Source organism: Apaloderma vittatum, unplaced genomic scaffold (assembly GCF_000703405.1).
Source record: "Apaloderma vittatum isolate BGI_N311 unplaced genomic scaffold, ASM70340v1 scaffold6598, whole genome shotgun sequence".
Taxonomy (NCBI): Eukaryota; Metazoa; Chordata; class Aves; order Trogoniformes; family Trogonidae; genus Apaloderma; species Apaloderma vittatum.
Genome location: NW_009728918.1, coordinates 32,680 through 43,814, shown reverse-complemented (window position 1 = coordinate 43,814; position 11,135 = coordinate 32,680). Strand labels below are relative to the sequence as shown.

At 40.3% G+C, this 11,135-nt stretch overlaps 1 protein-coding gene across 1 annotated transcript in view; it reads left to right on the top strand.

Moving 5' to 3' along the window:
• Window positions 1-4: 4 nt before the first annotated feature.
• Window positions 5-11,135, top strand: part of LOC104277569 (low-density lipoprotein receptor-related protein 2-like) — a gene marked incomplete at its 5' end in the record, with an annotated part of 20,414 nt that continues 9,283 nt past the window's right edge. The window contains 3 exons of the mRNA XM_009874240.1: window positions 5-35; window positions 2,212-2,334; window positions 4,113-4,229. Of these exons, the coding sequence (XP_009872542.1) occupies window positions 5-35; window positions 2,212-2,334; window positions 4,113-4,229 (271 nt within the window). The remainder of the gene's footprint in view (window positions 36-2,211; window positions 2,335-4,112; window positions 4,230-11,135) is intronic.

The following is an 11,135-nucleotide window of genomic DNA, read 5'->3' as shown; positions in this document are numbered from 1 at the left end:
AGACTGCTCGGATGATACGGATGAAGCTGGTTGCCGTAAGTGAAACAACTATAGAACAACTTTTTTGTAAGTTAAGAAATACTGAGAACCCAGTGTGCTCAATGGTACCTGTTGTACAGGAATGAATATTGGAGGGAGAGAAAACATCTTGCTGTCTTGAGATGACTGCAGAATCTGCTTTAGAGTCATATTTCTTGAGTCCACTGGCTTTGGTAGTCAGAAAATCAAGTAGTGCTTAACTTCTAACATGACAGCCTTTTGAAAATCTGAGTGTCCAATAATGCAGTTTCATTTGATGACTAATGTTCTAAGTAGGTGTAGATATATTTTATTATTACAGTAATCCTGATTATTGGATGTATCTACAGCTACCACGAGCATCTCTTGAGCTCCACATCTTTGGATCTTTCAGAGTCTAGACAGGAAGCTGTACCTACTGCACCTTAAATAGACTCTTAGTTAGCTGTCTAGAGTTGGTTGTGTTATCCTCAGTGCCAGCAGCACAGGGACAATTGCATTCGGATGGGCTGTAATACCCACGTGCAAAGATTCTCTCAAGCTCAATGTTAAAAAGTTGTAAAAATGAAGAAATTCCCTCTGCAGTCCATTTTCAGGAGCTATTCTGTATTTTACCTTATTGGTTCCGGTGTTCTTTGAGGTCTTGTGGGCTGGTGCAGTTATCTGCCCACTTACAGGCTGGGCCAGTTTTTGTCCCTCAGCTGATGGGGAGTGAGAAAGACAAATTTAGATTGGTTCTTTTATCACTGGATTGTTTCTTTGCTGCTTGACCCATATAATAATTGGAGGTCATTCACACGGCTTGGCAGTCTGATTTGTTGCGTAGCGCTTTGGTTAGCTCCAAAACCCAGTGCATTTCTGGATGAAGAATGCCTTAAACTGGCGAAACAAAATAGTGTTGTCCTATGGCTTGCTATTTCAGCTTAGTTCTGAACTGCAGCAGAAAAGAAGCATCTGCGCGTTGAACAAGGTGTGGGTAAAATTCACATTGACTCTCTGAGAGATGAAAAAACCCCAGCACTTACTACATCTGTCATAGTTGTAAGGATGAAGTTGAGTTGTTCTCATTTTCATACATGTAATGAATCAAGATGAAAATTAAGTTTTTCATTTTTTCTTCCTTTTAATTATCCTTTTAATAATGATAAGCTAATGTGCTATAGGTAGAGGGGCACAGAAGTGTCTAGGAAGATAGTTTTAAACTGTTTAAAACTGGTCTAAGGATAAAATTTAATTACAAGATTGTTTTTTGGTTCTTAAACAGGAGTTGAAAAAAGTACACATGGAGTGCATTGTCTGTTGTATGTGATCAACGGTATCCCTCTAATTACGTCTGATGTAATTTTGTACTTCTCAACTGTAAATCTCCAAAGTGATGGAACTTTTTCCCTTGATGCTTTGTTTATATTGGTAGTTGTGCTTACAGATTATCCCAGGAGCACAGTGTTTCTAGTTGACTTTGCAGTACTGCAAGTACTGATCCTGAGGAAAAAACGATGGTTAAGACCAGAGTCCTGTCTACTTGACTCTGTTGTGCTAGTTGTTCTTCCCAGGAGTATTAACTAGAGATTGAATAAGCTGTAACGGTTTTAAACATTTATTTTGATCTTTCTTTCTCTTTGATGGCTCCTGTTGTTGGCCTATTTGAAAAGTACAAAGTGGAGGTGGACAACAACACTCATGTTGTTCTGACCCTCACTTTTGCCTCATGAATTCGCAGAGAAGAGTCATGAGCTTGTTTTGAAAGACCTTCCTGCCAGGGACAGGGCACCTGAGGTGGAGTGAGAGCAGTGGAGCAGATCTCTGCTAGACTAGGGAAGCCAGCGTGACTTCACAGATAAGTGGGGGTGGGAAAAAAAGGCTCTGCCAGAGGGCAGTTCAGAGCCATAAGCTTGCGCTGTGACCCGCCTTCCAGAGGAGCCTGTGTCTCCAGGGGATGATGCAAAACTAAAGATTCACACATAAGAGTTTCCTAAAGTAAATTTTGCCTTTGAGCATCCTTGTGCTGGCCCACTTTCCCCTCCCTGCTCTGTCCATTTTCTTTGGTTTATTAAATACCTCATGTGTTTAGTGAAAATTACGATCAATTGACACTTGAACCTTAAGTCTTCTTTTCCCTTATTTAATTTTTCTCTTTGAAAGTACTTTCCGAGATGTCTGTGAAATGACATTTTTTTTCATTGCTTACATTAGCACAACCTACCTGTGAGGGAAATCAGTTTCAGTGTCGGACTGATGGTGAATGTATCCCACAGTCATGGGTTTGTGATGACGAGGAAGACTGTGAAGATGGCTCAGATGAGCATCAACAATGTCGTAAGTATTTTAAGTTCTAATATTATGTACACCAGCTTTGTGCAGTAAGTCACGAAGCGGCATACTGAGAACATGTAGAAACAAGCCTGCTGTAAGGACAACTTTTACCAGAAGAGTCTCTAAAGTAATTTCTAGAAATTAAATAATCTCAAATAGATAAAATACAGAAAATATGTCCAAAAAGACATATACAGGTCTTGAAATCTGAAAATCACTGATGTTAAATAAAAAGAGAAAAAAATGGAGAAAAATATACAGTGCGTATTAGTTTTATAGTTGATACAGAACTTAGTAGTTCCAAAAATGGTGAAATATACACCATAATCTGATGTCCAGACATCATATGTATAATTTTGGTTAACTCCTTTAACCTGAACAGCTCTGGAACTACTCGCTAACCCTCTTGGTTCTGGGGAAGTGCATAGGCTTAAGTTTTGAAAGGATTTTGCTCACTGCCATGGTTTGTGCTTTTATATCTTGATACTTGTTCCCACTGAGGATGGGAACATCGGAACTAAGGTTAACTGCCTTTTGCTCCCTTTCTTCTCTGAGAAGGTGCAAGCATAACTGCTGGTTGTGTTTTAACTAAGGAATCTGTAGATACAAAATGTAAAATGAGAAACAACTCTGCGTTAACTTTTGACCTGGGTCACAGTAACATCGTTCTTCATGTAGTGGTTAATCACGAGTGTTAGTAACTTTGCAATGGCACTGTGCTGCTGCTGGTTTTGAGCCATCTCCTGGTATTTGTCCTTATTCTTCTAATGGACTTATCTCTGTGCTTGAGAATCTTTTCTCCTTGAGGAGATTTTCCAGCTTGAAACATTTTTTTTTTTTTTTTTCCCCTGAGAAAAATGGCCAACAGCTGTGCAAGTCACACATGCAGAATTAAACCGAATTTGTTTTATGGACTTTCTCTTCTTTTTCCTCATGACACTAGTGTCCCAGTAGCTGATACTACTTTGTGATCACTGCTGACAGAAGAAGGAACAGAGAACTCTAAAGCAGCAAACCAGAGGCCAGTGTATAGGCTGGGGTGGTGTTGATATATTGCATGAGTTTGAAAGAAACAAATGGGCAGGTGGCATAAGGAAGGAGAAGTCAGCAGTAATTTTGCCCTTCAGTTATATCTTCACATATTCAATTGATTTGCTTAAGAGGAACAGAGTTTAATTTAGCCATAGTGGAATCCAAGTGGAATTGCATATTTTAAGTTGATGCTTTTCACTGACATAGCTGTCACGAGAAGAGACATAATCTTTCTTGGTGCTCTCTTAGTTATGAATGTAAAATATTCCTGACTGTTCGGGCCCTGGCTGTATTAGAAAGCAGTGCCTTAACTTCAGCTCCTCTGTGCTAACATTGTGGTATTCTGGTTGACCAGATATCTTAGTTACTGGCAGATTTTGACCCAGTAAACAAAATAGTAGAGAAAATTTTAAATCAGCAAGAATCAGTAGTTTAATCTTTTAGGCAGGAGAATAATAGGGATGTAGTTTTTAACCTCGAGGTCAGCCACTTCAGTGGCAAAAAGCAGTGACCTTGCAGACTACAGAAGGCCTCATAGACTTGTTACCTCCCATGTGCTTGTCAAGTGTTCTTTAATCTCTTTAAGTACACAAAGGGACAGAAGGAGCAAATCTTGCACTAATATTTGTGAGAAGGATCGAGTAGTTAAAGAGGAAGAGGGAAAACACTTTTCTGGATTAAAAAAAACCCACCCCAAAACTTGGTTGATGTAAAAATGCCTCAGTTGATTAAATGCCTATTTCTTGCAGCGGGAAGGACATGCTCAAGTCAACAGTTCACATGTTTGAACGGACAGTGTATCCCAAGTGCATACTGGTGTGATCGAGTAAAGGACTGTACTGATGGAACAGACGAAAGAGCCTGCCGTGAGTCTTAATTCTTAGCACTAGATCTGGTTTCATCTCATCTCTCTGTGACATTTTAATAAATTTGTAAGATTAAAGGGCTTGTTGATGGACAGGATGACCACAGTATGCTTCTTGTTACAAGAGTTTCATTTCAGATTCTTTCGTGTATTAGAGCTAATGTTCTGAGATAGATCCATTATTGCAGAACTCAAATGCAAGGCTTCTTGTTTGTCATTGTCTGAAAAGTTAATTAATATTGCATTGAAATAAAAGATGATGTTTAAATGGCTTAAAGCCTTGGGACACTCAGAGCTAAGTTTTTTTTGTATTCTTTTGTATACTCCTTGTGAAATCACTGGTAAGTATAAGCTGTGTAGAAAAGAGGAATTTGACCCCAAAATCACTTCTTTGAGGGACTTTGACCCTTTCAAAAGCATTTGTATTCTAGACTGCAGCCTCCTATGGAGATGAAGCAGCACTGGTCATATTGTATTCAGATAAGCTGGTAATATTGTGCCAACAAAATGCAGATGGAAGTAGTTTCTCTTTTTAGTCTAACTTCTGCACAGTTGAAGCTGCCTGACTGGTGACAGCCTCTCTAGATCTCGGCCTAGGCTGAATACTGATGGGAAGGGCAGCTGGCCACAGAATAGAGGCTACGTTTTTTGGAGATTGTTTTTGCCTAATACCTACATAACAGTGTGCAACAGCATATCCATTTGTTATTACTAAGGGAAAGCTTCACACACGGGTGTCCTAAGTATACGTGACATGAAACATGAGATGCTATTCCAGCTGTTAGAACTTAATGTGCCTTTGGGAAAAAGACATAACTGTAAACTCTGCTTAGAACCAGACCTGGGGCAGGAGGTAGGGTTAGAGGCTAGAATGCTAAGGAATGGATAAAATATTAAGAAATAAAATGTTACTAGTGGCTGGGCTTAGAGGAATAAAAGTGCATATGCACATACTGTGTAAAGGAAAACCAGCGTATTACATGGTCAGCCAACTGTTAGTGCATTTTATCCCTGACACACGAGTGATTAGTGTGCAGTCTGTGGAATGAAAGGTGATTTAGAACTATATAGTAGTCTGGAATAAAAGGTTACTGAGACAGCCAGCTTGGAACTTTTCCATATGATAGACCCACAGCCAATTCTGAAGTCACCAACACAAATGGCTAAAAGCCAAGAGCCCAAGTACTCCATATCATTACTGGAAGCATATCTTTTATAACTTGAGGGGTTTTTTCGCCTAAAGTTTAGAGGAAGAAAGGAGATTGAAAACTTAATTTAGCAAATCAATGACACATTTAAACAAAAATCCTGAAGAAAAGTTCTGGGGGTTTTTTTGTTTGTTTGATTTTTTTTTTAAAATGCGTTGTATGAATTAATAAAGAGGAACTGCTCAGCACCACTTAGAAATCTGTGAGCAGTCACTGAATACAGCGCGGAACAGCCAGATGAGGTGATGTGAGCATTGTAATGCAGTAAATCTGTGTCAGGCTGGGAGTGGAGTCCTGAAGACAATACTCACAATTCTTTCTTCGGACTAGAAGCCACTGTGATATTTGAAAATTGAAGTGCACATTTTATTTCATGTTTAACGTTCTCAAATAAGTAAATTAAAAAGGGCAGTTTGGAAAGGGGCCTCTAGATGCCTCAACAGGAGCGCTCTACTGCTGTGTGGGAAACCCAGTCATCGCTCCATCAGCCAGTGGAGCCCGTGACTGTTGTGAAGGCAGCACATTTAGCCCTGGGGAGAGGAACTGCCTCATATCATTCAACAGCCTCTACTCTGGTTTATTAGAATACGTGTTGACAGTCCCTCTAAGACAGAGGAGTGACTGTGACTTGGAACGTTGAAAGTGGGAGTGTTGGACTAGTTTAAAGAAATGTGATGGTACTGAAGACAAGAGAATCAAGGAATGCAATGACAAGGCCCTTCCAGAAAGGCTGGTCCATTTTATCACCTCTCTGTCTTTGCAAAGCCTGGAACTTTAAACAGAAGCCATAAGATAAAATTAACAATTTGGTGATTTTATGATTGAGTCTATGGTAGGGATTAGTGTGTTCGATTTTACTGTTTTGAAGGAGAGTCTAATACTTGCATTGAATATGACTTTTTCCTACTGTTTCATCAATTTCCTTTTCTACACTATCTGATATAAACAAATATAAGAGAAACATCACCATTTTGGCCTCTTCCTTTGTTATTATTTTTCCCTTATTTAATTTACACTGAAAAGTTTCATAAATAAAAATGAAAGATGTATGAACAAAGAAAGAAAAAAACCTGTTTAACGTTGATTCCACTATATCGTGGAACATAACAAAAAGCAAACTTACCATGTCCGTTTACTTACGCCTTGCACTCGCTGATCTATCTGGAAGCAGATTTAGATTGTAAAGAAGATAAAGTTTTGTTACTGAGTAAGTTACATTATTTAAGAAAGTAGTTAAATGCAAAATGTCACCAATAAGAAGTAAATCAGCAATTAAAGATGTAAAAAACCAGAACAAAGCAGTTCAAAGCCTTAGTCCATTTTCCTGCTAATGGGATTAACAGCAAGGGAAACCTACCCATGCAGAGTCTAAGATAAACATCAGAACAATGTTTCAGCTACAGTTCGTGTAATTAGTGCATTGAAGCTGTTTTAATTTCATAAAATTGGGGGGGAGTATTTTCTTATATATAGATACATATAGGAGATATATGTAATAGCAGCTAGAAAATACTTTCATTTTAAAACTTTACAAATGTAGAACAAAATGGTAGACTCTTTGGGCTAGCAAATGTTTTTGGGAGTGTGGAACCAATACTGGTGTCATTTTTCCGTGTTACATACTTTATTTCTTTCAGTTAAAGGCAGAATTCACTCTCCTGCCTCAACTTTGTAGTTGAAAAATCAAAAATCCCAGCCATGTGCATTTTGCATTGGTGTGACTGACAGAATGACCTTCCTCGATACAGCTCTGGCAGCTGAGCACTGCACGGAGCCCATGAGGGAGAAAGGGGTAGTATTTTGAAGATGTGTTGTTTGAGGCTGATGGCCTGAGTGCACAAAACCCCCGGATTTTTGTATTCTAATTTTGATGTTGAGTTTCTGCCATGGGCCAACTGCCTAACCTGATAATTCTGCCTCTCGTTTGCTACTCTAACTACCTGTTGTGGTGAGAAAGTGGGCAGCTGGGTCTGGGATGAATTTGTGGAGATCAGGGTGAAAACTGAACAAAGATCAAGAACAGATCATAAGGATATAGGCCAAGAAGGAAGAAAAGGGCCACAGTCGGAGGCCAATGTTTTTGATGTTGGACAAATGAAATGCAAAAACTACAGGGAGAGTTTTGGGCAGGGAAGAAGCAAAACCGGAGTGAGGTAGGGAGGGCAGCCAAAGTCTAGAGTTGCAGGGATCAAAATCAGGAACTAAGGGCAGGAACAAGGTTCTGGTCAGTGTGCCAGCTCTGAAAGCGTCTCTGCTCTGAACACAACATGATATCATGTAGCTTGTAGGACTCTTGGGCTTGGGTGGTCATGACTCATGGTAGCGAGTCAAAGAGTTTTAATTAACTTTATTATGTACAATGTTTTGAAATGTTGCTGCAATAAGAGAATGACACTTGGAAGTAGGAAATTGCTCCTTTTTAAAATTTCTCCTTCGTGTAACATGGGTTATGGCTACAGAGGATTACACTTCTGACTGTGACAGAAATCAGTGTCTGCTGAATCAAATACCAGTTGCAACTGTTTCCTGTCACTGTTTTTGTATGCATTTACTTCCACCTTGCTGAAAAAAGTATTAGATAGCAAGATAACATAGGTTTAGCAGTTCTTGTGACAGCTTTCAAGCATCTTCCACATGTGTACATTGAAACATGCCACTTAAATGTGTTTGAAACCATTGCTTCAAAACAGTTTGTGGGTTATGAGGAGCAAGGTGCCTCATGTCTCATTTGTGCTGGCATTTGCCAGTTGTTTATATTTTGCAGCTGGGGAGACAGATTGTGGAGACGTATTTTGGCTAAAAAAAAGATGCCGGAGAGGAAAGGGAAGAAAGAGTTGCTTCCTTTCTTCCTGAGCACTGAAATGAATGTAGCTGGATTTCCTTCTTTTCACAAAGCTCATATTATCTTTGAGGAACTGTGATCACTAGGAAAAGATCTCTTCTTTTTCATTTTTCTGTAATTACCCAAAGGTTCTTGGGAGGAAAAGATAACTATGTTCATATTAGAGGCTCTTCACAATTAAGAACAAGGTGAAAGAAAACAGCATTTACATTTTTCTGTCCCTCCCTTTTTCTCTCTTAGTCCCACGATCAGTCTTGTACTATCTCCTTTCACTCTCTTCTCTTATACAGCTTGACTCTCAGACCTCCTTTAGATGCAAACTACCTACCTTGTTGTCCTTTTGACTCAGACCCTTCCTTTGATTTTTTCATAGTTCCAGGTCACTCTCAGAGCTATGACACTTTTTCCATGTGCCCGCTAGAACAGAGGCAGTGTGATCAGTTTCTCTGATTAGTATCAGTTCTTGCATAGCTATGGGGTTTTATAGCCAAATGCGTTGCTCTGGGATCAGGTGCATGAAGAGAAAATTTTGTTTTAAAGCTGGGAAATGTTTATTGTGCAAGCCCCAAACGCAGTGACTGATGTAAGACCTTCCCACTTAAATTCAAAATGCAATGTTATTCACTTTGCAGACTTTCTTTGCTGGATAGCTTTTCATTAAACTAGATTATATAGGTCTTTCAGTTTAGGGGGTTCATCCTATTCCTACCTTCCCCACCGCCAAGGTCCAGATTCTTCATTTCCTATTCAGAAATTTCCATTTGGTGACAGAGGGTAGCAGAACTCTGCTCACTCATTGCTAATGTTTTCTAAATTTTGATGAGAAAGGGAGTTTAAGTCCTGCAGCTTTGCACTGCAAGGACAGTTATTTCTTCTTTTTCAGATATCTTAGTATCGTTACAAAGTTCTCTTTTGTCTTCCTTCATTCCCTCGTCGTTGACAGAGATCACCATGAACACAATGCCATAGGAGCATCTTATGTGATTTCCTTAGGGTCCTTAGCAAGAAGCTGTTGGAAAGTGTAGCACAATGTTTGGCCCTCACAGAAGCCAGCACTGGTACTTGATTCTTCTATAATTTCTAACATTTGTATTTGATTCTTCTGTCTCTGCTAATTCTCTTCCCGTAAAAGTGTGAATGGCTATCTCAGCTACTGCAGAACTGTCCTGATGGCACAGATGCCCCCAAACTCTGCAATGTGCTGGCTACAGCCTCTGGTGGATCTCACAGCTTTGCCATTATTCATGAGGATTACTTCTTAGTGCCCCAGATAATTAAAACCATTTCATTAAAATAACATGCTGTAAGGTACAGAGAGTGCAATGTACAACACAGTGAAAAATACCTTTCAGATCAGTGAGAAAGCTGTGATCAGAACTGTAATTTGCTAAGCCTGATCTTTAGACAGGGGATTGGAAATGGGGTTACCTGTCAGAGTTTAAAAGTAATTTCAAAGAATTTGCTTCTGCAACTATAATTAAAATAAAAAATCTGTACATCAAGCAGATTTGAAAAGAAAATAAGGAAAAAATAAGTATCTGTTCACATTCTATTAAGCTGCCAGTGTAGTCAGAATGTGTATTTTGAAGTGTCTTCAAAACATCCACAGCTTCTCTGGGCAGCCTCTTCCAGTGCCTCACTACCCTCACAGTGAAGAATTCCTTACTTATATCTAATCTAAATCCATCTGCTTTCAGTTTGACACCATAACCCCTTGTCCTGTCACTACACTCCCTGATAAAGAGACCCTCCTCATCTTTTTGTAGGCCCCTTCAGGTACGGGAAGGTCGCGATAAAGGTCTCCCCAGAGCCTTCTCTTCTCAAGGCTGAACTACCACAACCCTTTAAACCTGTCTTCACGGTTCTCTGATCATTTTTGTAGCCCTCTGCTAGGCTTGCTTCACGAAGATGAAGGAAGTTACAAACCTGTCTTGTAAATCCCCTTAAAAGCTTTCCTACTTCAGTGCAGTTACGAACCAAATACTTTCTATTGTTCTGTTTCTTATATGTGCCCCATAGTGCTTTGAGTGCTCTTGTACCACTGTAACTCTTTCCTGCTGCGCTATAGAACCCCTGACGGTTCCTCCCTGTGGTAACTTCTCTGCCTTCCGACAGGGAAGAAGCACTGATTCCACAGTGAGGCCCCGGGTCAGGCCTGCCTTTCTGTAGTCAGCATTAAGACTTCAGAATCTGTGTTGTATGGAAAGTTTTATGAATTGTTCTAAGCCTAACCCAGGCAAGAAATGGATGAGGAGTCTGTGTTAGAAGGGAGTTTGGTTGAGAGGTGAGGCTAAAGGATGCCGTCAGTGTTTTGCGCGTATCTGGAGCTAGGCTGTAGCAGTTGTTCTATGACCTGGTGACCGTTCCCCAGCCAAGAAAGGGGAAGGAGTTGAAGGAGTGGAAGCCCTGTGTTGAAATGAGAATAGGCGTAACGAAACAGCCAAACTCATATTAATGCAGTATATAAAGTTATACTTAGCCCAGTCAGTGGACAGCAGTAACAACAAACAGGAAAGCAGTCCTTGGGAGGAGAACGATCAGCGAACCCCTCCAGGGCTGGTCACACTTGAGAAGATGAGAAGGAAAAGGAGCTACCATCCTCAGCAAACTTCCCCCTTTTCCAGTGAGGGCGATGTTTTTGGGATGGGATTACACCTGTGCGTCAGCTCCAGTCACTGCCCTGGCTTGTGCCCCTCCCAGCTTAAGCTCCTGGCTGACTCCAAACTGCTGATGGCCTGCGCACCATGGCTGGCCTGGGATGCTGTCCCAGCAAAACCAGGATTGGGTGCATGTGCTGACAAGTCAGTGCCAACAGATGTTGCGTGTGTTGGCATTGTCAGTGCTGGCTTTTGGAGTG